Raw genomic sequence first — 16,738 nt, 5'->3', positions numbered from 1 at the left:
ATAATAATAATAATAATAATAATAAGACAGTAGGTAAATGAAAGTAGCAGTAGCTATCTAGCTTAAACACTTTACTTTCTTACCTTCAGAGTTTCTGATTTAGATTGTGTAAAGTATCTGCAGATGAACGCTAGGGTTAGCTAGTTTCTAACTTTAGCCTTAAGTTACAGTTCAACTAACTAATGTTACATAGTTTCCATAATATTTCCATAAATATAGAGTTTATAATTTCATTTTAAGTCTTTTTGTGGCTGTGGTGAATTTTGGTCTTTTAGCTTTTTTGACATTCGCTTCCTTAATAAAACACAGCCTTTGTTTTGAGTCATTTAGTCATAATTTGTGTATGAATTATTGAGTTATGGCCAAAAACACATTTTGTGAGGTCACAGTGAACTTGACCTTTTACCACTAAATTCTAATCTGTATATCCATTCATACATACTGTATATTCACTACACTAAAATATGCAAGCATATCATCTCCAGCTTCTCGACTGGCTTTCTATTCATTTTAGAATCCAGTTTCAGACATTGCTAATTGTTGCCAAGGCTCTAAATGTTCTTGACCTCTTAGATCTGACAAGGATTTGTTTGTCCCATGGTCATGACTAAAACTAAAGGATGACAAAGCTTTGCTGCTTCTCAATTGTGAAACCAGTTACCGTTAGAAATTAAACATGCCCCCTCAATCTCTTATTTCATTTAATTAAAGACGCATTTTTATGACATTTCGACACATTTAAAGACATTTAAATTCTGTATTTGTCTTTGGTTTTTCTGTTGTAATCACTGATGTGTTGGTATTTTTAGTTCTACTTTATATTTTACCATCTTTTGTAAAGCACGTTGGTCACGTTAAGCTGTGTTTAAATCACTACAGAATTAAACGTCCATGCAAAGCTCAGCCCACTTTCAGTATGAGCAGAGGTCTAATCAACCATAAGTGAAAACACTTGTGTGGGTGTGCACGACCTGAAAGAAAATGTAAGAGAACAACTGTTAAGTATTTCTTTGTCCTCACAAGTCAAAAGTCAATATTCTTTGTCAGAAAAAAAAAAAAAAATGTTTTCATGGAGACTCCACAGTGTTTTGAAAATGATAAAGCAAATAAAATAAATGACATTTAGCTGGACAATAAAACAAGAGGGGCACTAAAGAGATCAGATTATATACACCTTACTATGCTAAGACAACTGCCTTTATTTGCACCACAATGACCAAGGTGACTGAGGATCTTCATAGATGAATGTTAAAACAAATAGTTGGAAAATATATATTTATCAACAGTTCTTAAAGAATTTTTTAAAGACTTCCCCTTTTATTTTTCTACTGACCAAGTCTTATGATTTATGTGCTCTCCAGAGGCTTGTTGTAGCAAATTGTGGTAACCACTTATCTCCTTTGACACCTCAAAGTGTCAAGGACACAGAAACAGAAGAGCCCGCCAACGGCTACATCCAATCAGAGCTCATGTTACATTTCTTGGTAGATTAGCAGAAACTGGCCACAACATGGCTAAACAGAGTTCCCCCCTGAGCGCTGATTAAAGACATGAACACAGCTGGGCCTCATTAATGTCAGGATTTCTGGTATCAGCACTGGCAGGGAGGACCCAGACACAGCCTCAAAAGGTGGGCTGATGAAGTGAAGGAACTTCTAATGAAAAGAATGACGGATGAGCAAGAAGGCTGCTGGGTCGATGAGCAGGCAGGCAAACAAGCAGGAACAGGTAACAAAACTCTAAAAGTAGTTGCCATGCAGGAAAACACAAGGAAACAAAAGCACATGAACCAACAAGGAACCGGTGAAAACGGCAGGTTTAAATACAGGCTTTGGTGATGAGGGATGATGAGGGTGATCTAGGATTAGGGGGTGTGACTTGGGAAGGAAACTCAGGTGACTGCAAATGTGGAACAGGTGAGCGAGTAGTATTGTAGACAGGAAAAACAGTCCGGGGACATCTGGTGGACGGGTGGAGAACGGTAGAGGGGTTGGAGGACAGGGGGCTGGAGACGAGGGCCGAGGGGAACAGCGAAGCAGAATGTGACGGTTTCCCCCCTGAGCTCTGATTAAAGTCATGAACACAGCTGGGCCAGGACGAAGTTAACAATCATTGACTGCATTTCTCACTGGACTTAAATATTTTTGGACACTTGACTTGAGAAAACACAGTACTGATAAAATAGCCCCTTATCAAGTTGTTATGCATAACATATTGGACAATTAAAAATCCAGCAGACACAGAGCAACATTAATTTGGGGTTGTGTTTCTGGCCACCTGGTGTGTGTAAAAACAACATTTAGTCTTCTTTTACATCTGTATTTCTTTCCTCTAACAGTTGATTAAAAAAATATCTAGGCCTTAAGCTGCTATGTTTCTCTTTTTACCAGATACTTGGCTAAATTTGGCATTTGGTGCTGGGTTGCATTATTGTTACACAGCAATTACCAGAGCTTCTTTTCCTAAAAATATCCGTCTGAAAAATGCTGCTGAAAATGGGGTTGCACAGTAAATGTGTGAGCTATAAAACCAAAACAAAAAGATAAAAGGTGAGTTTCTTTTTGTTTTGTTTTTTTAAATCACTGAATGAGCCTTTTCAAATTAAACACATTCAGTTGTTTCATTGAGAAAGTTATGGGCTAGGGGGATTGTTGTACAGTGTTGAGTCTGTGTACGAGGCTTTACAGCTGAAAGCTTGTTTTCTGTGGGCAGTGTACTCACCCTCCTCCTACATTCAGACAGTTGGAGAGCAGAGAGGGAAACACAGGGACAAAGTTCTGGCAGGAGTCCCGGTCCAGCAGGAGAACATTTGAGGCTGCAGAGGCAGAGGACTTAACCGTTCAGCTGTCACCAGAAGGTAAAGGCGTCAGTTTAGCTGCTGTTGTCAAACAGACAGCTCATTACATTGGGAAACTGTTTTTAAGCAAGTCCCCTTTAAAAAAAAAAAAAAAAAAATCAGGTCTTGATGGTGATTTCAGGTGGAAAAAAAAAAAGTTGCACCCACAAATACATTAATAACCAGAGGTAAACACATACAGTTTACAAGTGACATAACTAACTTAAGTTATAACTTATATCATAAGCCTTTGATAAACTAAAAAAATTCTTTCTATACACATGTTCATGATTAGTTCTTATTTATCATGATCTAAAGTTACACACAGCCTTTTTTTAAGTATAAAATTGTTCCAATGAAAACTGGACTATCCAAAGTAAACAGCACAGTATTTCTGTTGCCGTTTGCCTTTTACCAGCTCTTTAAAACATCATTTAAAAAGAGAACCACCAATGAAAATTCCACATATTTATTCATTTGCTGGTATTTGTTAAGTAGGAGGTTCAGAATTGATTCACTATCACGATGGGCATCGGGTCAGGATGCAGGATGAATAAACGAAAGCCATTAAACATATATCCAATCCCACAAAAGGTTTTATTCTCAGATTATTGAACATGAAAAGAAGGAACACACACACATGGGCTGCAGGTTCTGAAAGGATAATAAAGAATAAAGATTAAAATTAGCACATCAAATCAAAATTGTCTCATTATGTGCAAATTAAAGAAATAAGGATGAAGAAGGTTCTTTGAGACTAAAAAACAAATTATAGGAACCAAAGAGTAACAAACTTCCTCCCAGAAACTGCCGCCCCATGTGAAAGTGAAAAATGAATGAATGAACACTTAAATAATCTTATAGTGCCCAGGTGAACTCTATCAGGTAAATGAGGGGTGGAGGGTGGGAAAACAAGAGCCAATCAGTGATAAGGAAAGGAAAGGAAGTGAGGTAGGTGAAGAAAGGAAGAGGAAAATAAAAGAAAATAAGGATCTTTACTTCAATACTATTTGGGCAAATTTTTTTAAATCTGGCCAAATAAAACCAACGATATCAGCACGGCTCCATGAGTAGAAAAGTGGAAAAATATTTATTTTTGCAATTTGAGTTAACCAGCTGTTTAAAGGTTATATGGGCCTACATAACCTTTGTGGCGCTGGTGGCTTAATTTCATCATTATTGTCAATAAGACGTGAAACCATGCGCTCTGGTATCCAAAACAAACCACAAGCATCTCAATGACCACACCTGCTTCATGCTTCACAACACTGCATCTGCCATTACTGTTATTTCCTCTCAGCTGAGACTGAAACTTGCGGTACACTGAAGGCTGTCTTCAAAAACAGATATTTAAAAAAAGGATACTGAGACATAAGTAATAGCGCCGACAACCAGGAAGTTATGATTTGAATCAGTTTAGGAAATAGGTCCACACTACATCTACACACATCACCGTTAATTGTAGATTTTCTTCCGCAATGAATAACGTGTTTTTAAAGCTGCATTAATTAATTATTAGCCATGATGTGGCACATCAACTCTCCACCAACTCCTGAGCATGTTGCTACATGTCTGACCATTTTTACCAGCTGCCATTAGGTGCTAACTTTGTTTTTAGCTGTCCATTGCTAAGCAACTTGCACGAAGTGAGTGGTAATAATTATATAATAATAATTGGTAATAATTCACAGAGTCTATGAGAGAAAGTCTGTGGTTCCAACTTTAGGTTTCTGTTATCTGTCACATAGATAATTTGGGGCTTATGTTTTATGTATCTTCCACTAAGGTTTCTGCTGCAGCCCCAATTACAGTGGAGGTGAATTCATTGTCAGCTTTATGAATATTTTCATTCATTTCAAGTGTGCAAGGCTTCCTTTCTCAGTGTTTGATGTTTTTTGACTTCTTTCATGTCAGCATTGTGTAATGGGATGATAAGTAAAAAGTACTAACAGCACTGAAAAATTATATTCAAAAAATGGACCGTAACGTGTCTTTCATGACAACAGTGTTCCCTGTTACTGCGAATAATACGCAGACCTCAGTGTGAATAGTTTTCGCTGGAACTACTTCCCTCCAAAGAAATTAGATCACACAATGAAATTGACCTTGTAATTATGAGCCAGGTTCTTATTCAAACAGATTTCTTAAAGTACATGAAAAATATGAGCAAATACAATTTAAAGCAATTTTATTGATGACAACAAATGAGTGAAAATGAGTTGTAAAACATTTCCATCTATTGCAGTCATCGTAGAAGGCTGATCATCTTTTGGGAGAGTTTTTTTTTTCAGCAACAAAATCCATTTTGTCGTAGTAACAAGGATGAAGTTCACAGATCAATTGGCATATTTGTCGATGGTAGTCAAAAATGAAAAATTACAAAGACAAACTGCACACTTAATTGCCCAGATAAGTGTTGAGGTAATGTGTAAAATACTATTCAGATGAATGGGCATGAGTACAATCATTCATACATAAAATATGTACAGAGAGGTACATGATCACTCAGACACTGTCTTTCAATTGCACAGTATGATGAATTGGCGTCACTGCAACAAAGGAGGACTAAAACTTGATTTAAAAAATTAAATCATGAAATATACATGTGAATGAGGAAGCACCTTGGTTCACAGGTCATGCTTCAGACTCTGAATCAATAAAATAAATTAGAAATGAGTCACGTTGTCATTTGGAGAGGCAGAGAATGGCAAGCCAAAACAAATATTCAGGCGTACTTGGCACCTCTAGTCTGCAGTTTCAGAGCACACGGGCTCTGTAACGTGTTCAGCAGGTCCATTTTCACAAGAGAGCAAACGTACTGTTGGTATGAGCATGGAATCTACAGCAAAATAATGCAAAAACAAAACAAAGACAGTAACAAATACAAAGGTGAGAATAAGGTCATATTGGCTATGAACCTAAAAAGCACTTGCATGTAGTTGAATCAGTTTCCATCTTTGTAACTTCCCAACCAATGAGACATGAGAGATGGTGTAAGAGAAAAGAGGCTAACTGTATGTCTCTTCACTTATAGAAGTTCATATGTTATCGCTGTGTTTCCAAAACCTTCCTCCCACGAAAGCCAACGTGCAAGTGAACAGTTTGTTTTTTCGCACTACACCAGAAGACGCCACCAGGCGTCCCGCTGACAGACAGCAGTTTCCTTTCTGACTAAACCGATGACCAACGGGCCGATAAAAGTGTTCAGGAAAAAAAGTGCATCATATTTTGTCAAATACTGAGAAATAGCGGAACATTAAAAACAACACTCTTATAATAAACATCTGAAATATTTTTTTTTTCTCACTAGTGCAACAACAGACTGGATCAAATAAAGAGAAACGTTATTAACCTGCAGGCAATCAAAGCTCTTTAAACATCTAATAATTTTTCTTGCCACAGTAGCAGAACAGTTAAGAAGGCAACTTAATGATTGATGCTTGAACACAAACATGCCAACATTATACACATCGCTCTTTTTTTATAGAAATAAATAGCTGAATTATCATCTTTATCCTCTTCTTAAATAATTTCCATCTCTATATGACTCTGATGCACATTTAATATAAAGTATCTAATACACAACTGCAATTTCAACACTACTGTTATACATAATATAATTCTCTATGTTTATCTTTCATTCAACTTTGGAGAGAAAATGCTTACAGAATGAAGACCTGTAAACTTCAACTTGTTCCACTCATATTTATGACCTTAATATTATAGAACATCAAATGTTGGTCCTTTTTTTTTTCTTGTTTTTGTTCGTTTTTTTTGTTTTTGTTTTTTACAAACGTTATATACAGAGTAGCTGATAGCGAAGGCAGGATTGTCTAAAACTCAAAATCAACAAGTGCTTTTTGTGTTTTCTCTATTGTGTCTGAAAAGTTTTTACACCTTCCCCCACAAACCTTTTCCCCTCAGTGAAACCAAGCAGATAATCAGAGCCAGTGTAGGATAATAATATGCAGTACTGGAAGAACATGAAGAAATGGACATCCACAACTGTTCTTACATATTAACCTGGAACATCATTAGTACACTACGCAGCTACACAAGTCCTCATAAACATTATTGACTATGAAGCAGAGACCAAAAACAGCAGCTGACAGCTCTCCTCATCAGCGAGTCCCCTGCTCAGCATCCTCTGTTGCACACTCTGCCCATGAACGTTCAGATCTGCTGTATAGACAAATGAGGTGTGCAAGGTCGAATGAACAACTTGTTACGCAACCTCACGTGTCGCAATGTAAGAGACGTGACATTGTCCCTGATGTGTGTATCATTTTCAAACCTGTTTCAAAACTGTGTGCACGATTTCGTAAAATCAAAGTGATTGTAAGCGTCTGATAGGAGCGCTGTTTAAAGGAGCACTCCAGCGATTTAGTATTGCACTTTCGTAAAGTTGGGGGACTTGCTAGAGAGATAGATTTAAAAAACCAATGCAGCAGTAGAAGACATATCCTGACTTTTGGTCCATAGTATGGTTCAACCTCAGAAGACACTCGATCCTATCCCTCCTTTTAAACTTTTTTTTTTTTTATTTGACCCTCCCTGCCTTTGTAGTGTAGGTTTTAAATTTAGAATCTCCAAGCTTAGACAGCCCTGATTAAATCATCAGGATAATTTTCTCAGACTTGACAAAGCTCCTGAGCTACAGAAGACCTTTTTGGCAGGCTGAGTGGTCCCCCTCACCACTTTTAAAAATGATTATGGTGTGTAAAATTGGCAGGGCTCCCTTTTAAATGATCTTTTAGGAGTGTACACTCAGTGTCACCACTGTAAGTATTGCTACTCATACTTCTTGAGAATTTCTGCGTCGTACACTAAACTGAACTGTAACCTAGAATTGTGCCAATTATCAAGGTGACACTGGAGACTTGATCTCTTGGTTCTGAGATCTCCAAAATAGCAAAGTTGACACTTGTTCCATGCTGCAAAGGGTACAAGTGTAACATCACACCAGCTGGCTGTCGGCTGTGTAACTGCCTGAAAACACCAGCAGAGGGAGCCAGAGGATATCAGCTGATGATTATAAATAAGGATTGTACAAGGGCTCCGCCACAACAAGCCCTGTGACTAGGAATGGCACTGTTTAGTATGGTAAAGTATGAAACGTTCATGATATATAAACATTATAATAACGGATTACACCTGGAGACCGCGTTCCACACGAAACACAACACCCTTATGCGTAATTAGAGCTGCTTGCACTCATCTTCCTTACAACATCTGCCCTAGCTGGTCCCTCTACCCTCATTAATGGCACATTGGAGAAAACGCTCACTGTGTTGAGGACAGACACCGTTCCAAATGGCACCAGTTTTTGAGAGAAATGCATTATGGATCATCTTCCACACTTATTGAAGAGCATCATCATATTGTGCGTCCTGTTCTCTCAGAAAACAGATCTATTCTACAATGATGAAAAAAACACTGAGTCCAGGTTTGTGACATGATCCTGTTCACACGAGGAAGCAGAAGATGGTAAAAGAGGCAAAATGCATCGTTGCCATGCAGTGGCTAGAAGACTGTCAAGGTCTGTGTGTCACAGGGAGGCTGTCCTCCGCCGCGCGTGGAGCTGGTGCAGCATGTTTCTGTTATAGGTGGAAGCAGTAAGTGCTGAACGTTGTCCATTGTCCGGTTTCAACATACAGTAGTGCAGGGCAGGCTGGATGAAAACCTTTTATTCTCTTCTCGGCTAGTCTATTTATGCATTCACTCATCCGCGCACACGCAAACATAAAGCTCCTGTTTCAAGACTCTTACCCCTGAAGAAAAGTCAAGATCTCTTGAGGGAATTCATTTTTCTACATTTTCTTAAACCTGCCACCATTCAATGTTCTTCTCTGTGAGAAGTATGTATGCTGTATAATGTGCTCCTGCCCCCAGGCTGAAGGTAGTTTCACGTTTTTTACATCAAGCATTATGTAGATGCAGACAGTTAAATACAGCGCTGTCACCTGGCCCCAGGCGTTTCAAGAAAGGGGTCAGGTTCTGTGCGACGATATTATGGGGAAAGCAAAACACGACTGAGAAAGAAGGATCTTACATTTTGTTGGGTTATTTGAGTCTGTAAAGTTTAAAACAGGCCCTTAATCTCATATATAGTGCCACTGTTAGTCCAAATAAGCCTCCTTACTGGCATTCCCCCACTGGAATAGTAAATGAGTTTTTCTGTTTGTACTTGTGGAGTATGCAGTATTGAGCCTCAGTCCTGGTTCATTGTGGCGAACTTCAGTTTTTTCTGTCGGTGCTGCAGACGCATTCAACCCCAAAGAGTGGGCTCAAAACAGCTGGGTCTTTTTGATTGACTGGAGCCAAGATGGCACCTCTCCAAGACTTGAAGAATTTGCACAAAAGATGTTAGCAGAGACTGTCTGCTTTCACATGGAGGATTTTGGAGAAGCCAGGTCTCTTCTTCAGAGCCTGAAAGAAAAGGAAGGAAGGAATGCCTGAATCTCATTTCATAAAAAGCAACCTGTGTGTGATTTTTTTTACCTGAAGGCCACTTCTATTTCCACCCCGTCTATGTCTTCATGCTTTTATATTTTCTTCCATTTGCAGTAAGTGTGTACAATGAGTGATATATGACAGGAAGCTGTAACACAAACTACAGTACTGAGGTGCAGCAGGTTAAGGATGACTGTCTCGCTTCATGAGATTCACCTCTTCAGAACTTGCTTAAAAAAATAAGAGATGATTAAACATGAGAGGCGAGCTCAGGCTTCCTTTCACAGCAAACTTGAAAAGGGATAGATAAAAATAAATTATAGCTCTTTGCAGTTTTCAGAGAGGTTACCTAACTGCTATGAGCAATCCCACCATCTTGAGTGTAATATCCAAGGAGAACACACTGTAAACTGACTCATAAAAACAAAGCATAAATAAAACCTGGGATTTCACAGCCTTTTTTTTTTGTTTCTGTTTGTGTGTGGTCAGCTATAAGAATGACCTGAGCCTCTTACAGTGAGCCTCTCACTCACTGAGTAAGTTAGCAACAGCACAACCACAACCAGCCATCACTGGGACTTCAAGGATTGAGTCATGGTTTAAATGGTGTGTAGTTGCAATAAAAATAGACACATCTCATCCCCCAAACAACTATTAGCTTAACTGTTAGTCATGTAAATATAGTGGTGCAAAACTCCAAGGACGTGTTGGTTCACAAGATGTTTAACAGAGTGCAGACCTCCATTAACAGAGATAACCTCCCTGTTTGCCATTACTGTCACACAGTCAACACTGCTCTACAGGGATGGATGGAAGAGCAGTTATGCAGTAAAAGAATGTGAGTGTATGGCTGGATTACCTACCAGGCCCCAGATGCCCACCGAAGGCCCATGGTTTACCCCAAATCTTTTGGCTCTATATAATTTGATTAATAACAAATTTGATACAACGCAAATCTGAGACACAAGTGCTGTTACCTGCAGCTTGTTAACCATCTCATCAAACAGTTTTCTGGCTTCAGGACTGTTGGGGTCCTCAAAGTAGTCTTCTATACCAATCTGAACCACGATGGACTTCAGGTTGCGGCAAACACCTGCATGAGTGGAAGGAGGATTGAAGCAGCATTAATCATTTTTCAGCATCAACAAGGTGTGAAAAGTTCAGAAACAGGAAATAGGAAAACAGACCTCAAGTCATTACGACCAGCAACAGTTTGACAGCACAATCGTGCAATTGACATTTTTTAAAACAATAACAGTCGTAGCTGCCTAGATATAAACATAACCCACACCGTTTTAGTGGCCTACCCAACACCCTCACCTTCGACAGTACACAAAATATTGTCAGCGCTAACAGAGTGTTTACACTCACTGTTGAAGTGGAGCAGGGCTTTCGGGGTGACTGGTGTGGAAGTGAGAACCAGCATCTCCAGACCCTTCAGACCCTCTCTGCAAACCTCTGCTGCCACCTCCTGGTTGATTTCACTCACGTGGTCCAACTCCAGCACCTGCAGACGCATGCAGTTCCTCGCTGGTGGTGGTGTCAAAAGGAAATCAAAGGAGGAAGAGATAGGGGGGACAAAATGGAATAGTGTCAAGGTACTACACAACAAAGGTACAGCACGTAAAGGCTCGGTACAGATAAAACTCTTTTGGGTTGTATTCTGACATAGCGATACCATCTGTGTACCATTTAAGCCATTGCACTTGTTGCCGAAATTGCCGGTGCAGAAAAAGCTACATGGTGAATGATTGTTTTACGAGGGACATTTACCCAGTGAGGCCAAACCCTGAATGCCACATCCGGCCCCTCCCACTCCGAGAGCCCGGAGGTGTGGCCAACATCTTCCAATAGTCTGCAGACATCGGTTACTGAAACGAGCAGGTTGTTGGCTGAAAGAGACAAAACAATAAAAGCCACATCCAATGATTTTACTACAGTGTGGTGATCACAACATAGAGCATTTAGTTATGATCAGAGTTGCAGCGATAACTGTATATTTCTCTGTTAAATTACCATGGGTGTAGTGGCGCCACTTGTAGGGAGATGATGTCTCTACAACCTGCTCCGAGGGCCCAGATTACCTCTTGGCCAACCGGGTCTGTGGCGCTCCTGGAACATGAAAGACATTGCAATGTATCATTATTAATACATACGTGGGATACTATAAGTGAAATGCATTAAATCCAGGGCAGAATGTTGTCGCTTGGTACATCAATCTGTAGATAAATGATTCAATTAGACCGTGTGCTGGTGTACCTGTAGGTTACAGCCTGCAGAGCTCGGCAGTAGCAGCTAGCCAGCCAGAGGGAGCGATCAGTCAGCAGGTTGGGGCAGTGTGAAATCTTCAGTATCAGCAGGTTGCTTCCTGTGGCCTTCAACAACGCCTCCAGACCCTCTTCCAGACAGCCACTTAGATGGAGATGTAAGTGAAGGTCAACAGGAAAAAGACAAAGACAGAGCAGAGGAAGTGATTCTCCTCATTTTCAGAACAGCACTTCATACACTTACAGCACAGGATGAAATGTTTCTGAAATGTCTGTGGCAGTATACACAGCAAGCAGAATGTATATTTACCGTCTGAGCAGTTTAAGAGCAGCTTTGAGCTACAACATACAACAGCTAAAACTCACACAACACTTACACAACTTCTTTCCACGAAATGAAAACTGATATTTCACACACCCATAATCAAACAGCACAAGAAACATCAGTATGGGATCGCTTATGTTCCTCCTCCTGGATTCCTCTCAAGCCAAAATAATGCACAATGCATGTTTGTACTGCATGTGTGTCTCACCGTGTGCTTTTAAGGTAGTCCTCCTTGGTTTCTTTCTTGCCTCGCTGTCGGGGTTTGAGGTTTTGCAGGATGAGGGAGTGGGTCTGAGTGCACCACTGAGACAACGTGCTCAGGAACTGAGAGAAAAAACATGGTGATGAGTGAAAGCCTTCATAACACACGGCAAAGACGATACAGTTAAATGCGCCACGAGGTTTGATAATGCTTCCGACAGTATCTAAATGTTCGCTGTGCACCTTGGAAGAGATGCGAGCGTTCTCCAGGAGCACTCTGGTCCACACAGCTGGGTGACGAGCCACAAACTTCCAGTCCCGGCACACCTCAGCGGCTCGCAGCAGGGTTTTAGTGTCCAGGTAGGTGAAGATACAGAAGAGAGCCGCGCGCATCTTCAGGATCTCCGGACTGATCACCTCGTTGGATTTGGACGGGCTCTTTTCATGACGGCATGGTTTGCTGTAGACCCCTTCTGACCGCCCTGTTGAAAGAAAAGTCTGAATCTTTTAAACACTGTTTGGACGTGGAATTCTTAACATGAAAAGAAAAATGTTTTTGATTGTTGGAGTGAATCTGGATATTTATATATATATATATAAGTATTTATAACACTGTTGGATGACTAGACTACTTTAAAGGTAGGGAGAGTTTTAGTTGTTAGTTATTTTTACAACAGCATGTTTCTTCTTAATAATGACCACAATTACACACAACAGATATATTAAAGGTTCATAATCATGTAACATAATTGTTAATATAATAATAATATATAATATACCTTAATGTAACTTTTATTGCTATAAGCTCAGCATCATGCTTGTGTCCTGCAGGTGGAACAGTGGCGGGTAAAAGGTTAAAATGAAGCACAATTGAAAAAAGCTGAAGCCTGTGAGTGTTACAGTATTAAGCTGAAATCCTTATTATTGGTCGTGAAGATTTTACTCGGCTTTTAATATCCTAACCCTCACTGCTGGTGAATTTGATTTCAAGATCCTGCTCATTACTTTTAAGGCTCTTCATGACCTGGCCTCACGATTATACCTCGTAGATTCAACTTTATGATCATTTGGGAGGATGGAGTTTGTGGTGCTGTTAAACTGTGTTGCATCATACAGGGAGGTGTTTCCGTTACGTAGCCTACCCTCATTGATATAAACGAGCTGGCCAAAATAGTAGAAACATCTGTCAGTATAACTCAAAGCAAAACGATCTTTAAGAGGAACCGACACCTCTCTAAAACAGCTTTAGCAATACTGAACATAATAACCTTCATGAACGTAGGATTTATTGCAGGACTGTTGCATTAGACTGCATTTGTTTTAGCTGGTGTACCTAATAAATCAGTGTATACATATACACATACATATACAGTGTAAACACACAGACGCACATATTATACACATATTGATTTGGTATTGACCAGTACTTTTTCTTCTCAATTTCTTTCTTGCTATTTATATTTTAAATGTTTTACTGTTGGTTTATTTGTTTTCACTGTTTGTTTATTGTAAAGTATATTTATGTTTTTATTATGATCATGATCATTTAAGTTGTAAATGTACATTCTAAAAAAGGCCAGGTGGATTTAACTCAATAACTTCATGCCTGGACACATTTATTTTACTTCTGTATTTTACTAATGCAGACAAGCCCATTTTCAAAAGCAAAGACAGGTAAATGCCACTCAAACAATGTTGAAAGATATTCAGTCACATGGTGGCGCCAACCTTCAACAAGACACTAAATGAGATTACATAATTTTTTTTCTCCTCTTTTCATCTTTTCATTCTGTCTGTTGCTATCTACTGGCTCATGCCATGTGTCCAGTCCAAGCCTGAATTATTCCTCCCAGCAAGATTGCTCCTAGATGACTCATTTCATCTTTGGCCTTGGAAGGCGTCTGCTCGAAACCATCAGGGCTATGAACCAATGCTTACACTCTCACTCTTCCTTTTTCTCTCTCACACACACCACCTACGCTCAAGACTGGAAAATGAACTAAAAAAGCCAAGCAGTGTGTTACATGCAGAGAGAAAACTGTGTGCTTGTAGATACATACCATCTGATAAAACCTGGCAGAGACTCTCCCAATAAGGACAACTACGTCAGAGTCGAGGAATGCCAGTAACATGTTGAGTGTTACGTGAGAAAAATCTTTGAGCTAATGGGGCAGTAATAGCAGTTCATACGAATTTGTCATAGGGCTCTGGCCCAGTTTTGCACCCTCCCAGAGTGCCTTGGTCCTCCTGGTATTTAGAAGAACAGCAGGTGGAGAAAAATGGAGTGCAGCAGCAGTCAGTTTAAGGATCTTGGCAGGGGCATGAAGTTAACAGAGAGATGTACAATCTGTGGTGGATCTGAAGAAATGTGCGGGCAGAGTGGCTGTCTGACTTGGCTCAGTTTGTAGATTGCACAGCTTAGTAAGAGAGGAGAAACTGAGACCGTACAACAGACAAATAGTGTTCTCCCAAATACAAATATGTTCAATGTCTACCAAAGACAGACACGCAGAACAGAGAGCGTATAGGACTCATTGCAATGTATGACTGGGTTTACACACCAACTATAACTGACATAACATACTGGTGGTAAACAAAACAAAACACCTCATGAAAAAAAGGACTTCAGCTGGTTATATCACAACTGTAATCGCTAAGGCCCTAAACTGTGTTTACAAAATCAATAACACAGCACAAACACATAGAGTAAAGGCGCTCCTGTATAAAACAAACATCAAGCTATGGTTAAGAATAGAGAAACAACAGTTTTTTTTCAGTCTCAAAAATACTAAATTCAAACTATATTTAGACATCTTCTTTTGCACTTGAATAAATCTCATTAACATTATCATTTGTCACACGATCCCCAAAACAAACTGAGTTTGAAGATTCATTCTCGGCCATGGAAAAAGCAATTTGAAGTAATTATCATCTCAAGGTCCAACATTACGTATCTGGTGTTTCCCGGGCTTTTAGCCACATTTTGTGGCATTCACATTATAATAAATAATAACTACACCATCAAATTGAGTAACTGGGAAGAAACAAGGAAGGCCAACATCCAAGGGATTGGTATTTTGTGTTGAGATTTTAATGCCAAACTGAATGAATAAATAAATACAAGGTTTATACTGATGCTTTAAAAATGTTGACTGGTTACTGGTCTCATATAAGGCTGTAAGTTACTGTACACAGCCAAACACTTTACAACACCTTCGATCCTGTGACTCATTTTTTGGTGAAGGAAAAATTCCTCAGAAAAATAATAGATTATCAACATTTGTAGTGTTTATATTGTTGTTTCTACACACAGCTGCAGTTCTGGGACCTCTTCCCTCCAAGTTTACCATATATGCTCATGTCTGGTCCACACTATTTGAGGAATGATCTTTGATCAGTGACACAGCTCCTGTAACATTACAGCGCCTCAAATTCAACCTGACCTAGATCCACATCAGTCCCTGCTCTTATGGGAGTCATTTTAAGGCCTTTATTCAGTGAATCCTGGCTCCCTTGTGTCTGAGCTACTGCCTGAATGTGAGACTGGTGCAGAGGTGCAATACCTGGATTTCTAAGAATAACCAGCTCTACTGCTCTGAATCACTTTTACAGAGAGCTCTTACCTGTGTTAGGGCGGTAACCTGCCCTGCCGTGGTGAGGATAGGGCGCAGCAGACTGCTGGACTTCAGCCACAGCTCTCCTCTCTTGTTCCCACATCTCCACTTCAGACTCGGTGGTCCGGGAGCCCACGTCCGACACGTCTCCCTCCTCGCCCTCAGTGCTGTTCCTGTAAGGTCGTCGCTGCCAGTTTTGGATAGCCTGTTTACGGAGACCCCAGTTTCTCGAGCCACCGCCGCCACATCCAGGAGAGCGCTCGTAACCCCCCTCACCCAGCCGGCACTGCATGTGATAGTACTGAGCCTCGGGACAGTCCTCCATGGGATGCATCTCGACGCTGTCACTGTCATAACCTCCAGATCCCTGTGAGACGGACTTGATCCGCCCTGATGCTCTGCAGCAAAAGAGAGGGAAGTGCAGTATAAACGATGATTGAATGATTTCTTTTTTTTTGACAGGATAACACATCTTATAAATGGATGGTCCATTCCACATCAAAAAGGAAGATGATCATCAATAGTTTCACAATTTGGGAAAAGCTTATTCACTTTTCTTGCAGAGAGTTACAGGAGATCAATACTATTCTTATGTCTTTACATTAAATATGAAGTTACAGACAGAAGCCAGTTATTTTATACTCTTTCTTCTTCTCTTCTTTCTTTTTCACAGTTTAATCTCACAAGGTATTGCATGTTAATTACTGAGCTTTAGAAACAAGGCGAGCAGGTTTATTTATATAGCACAGTCAACAACAAGACAATTCAAAGTGCTTTACATAAGGCATTAAAGGCATTAAGACAAGATATAAAAAAAAATATATAAAAGGACACTTAAAGATGATTTAAAAAGAGTAAAATAAAATAAAAAACTAAATAAAAACCGAATGATGCTGGAAAGAAGATTTTGTTATCTTCAGACAGAGCTAGGCTAACTACTTCCTTCTGTTATTGGTCTTTATGCTAAGCTAAGCTAACAGGCTGTTGGCTGTAGCTTCCTACAGAACGGTACAGATCTTCTCATGTCACTCTGCAAAAAAAC

General features: G+C 39.8%; 1 protein-coding gene across 1 annotated transcript in view; it reads right to left on the bottom strand.

Annotated features, from left to right (window-relative positions):
- Positions 1 to 5,007: 5,007 nt before the first annotated feature.
- The window catches only part of fbxo41 (F-box protein 41), a 47,735-nt gene continuing 36,004 nt past the window's right edge, over positions 5,008 to 16,738 (bottom strand). The window contains exons 6-14 of the mRNA XM_023427133.2: positions 15,706 to 16,094; positions 12,326 to 12,564; positions 12,090 to 12,205; positions 11,549 to 11,701; positions 11,306 to 11,401; positions 11,063 to 11,181; positions 10,661 to 10,819; positions 10,267 to 10,382; positions 5,008 to 9,265 (exon numbers count right to left, since the gene is read on the bottom strand). Of these exons, the coding sequence (XP_023282901.1) occupies positions 9,203 to 9,265; positions 10,267 to 10,382; positions 10,661 to 10,819; positions 11,063 to 11,181; positions 11,306 to 11,401; positions 11,549 to 11,701; positions 12,090 to 12,205; positions 12,326 to 12,564; positions 15,706 to 16,094 (1,450 nt within the window). The 3' untranslated portion in view covers positions 5,008 to 9,202. The remainder of the gene's footprint in view (positions 9,266 to 10,266; positions 10,383 to 10,660; positions 10,820 to 11,062; positions 11,182 to 11,305; positions 11,402 to 11,548; positions 11,702 to 12,089; positions 12,206 to 12,325; positions 12,565 to 15,705; positions 16,095 to 16,738) is intronic.

Source organism: Seriola lalandi, unplaced genomic scaffold, assembly GCF_002814215.2.
Source record: "Seriola lalandi dorsalis isolate HSWRI2012SDOR001 ecotype SW California unplaced genomic scaffold, Sedor1 jcf7180002054851, whole genome shotgun sequence".
Classification (NCBI taxonomy): domain Eukaryota; kingdom Metazoa; phylum Chordata; class Actinopteri; order Carangiformes; family Carangidae; genus Seriola; species Seriola lalandi.
This window is presented reverse-complemented; position numbering and strand designations above follow the sequence as displayed.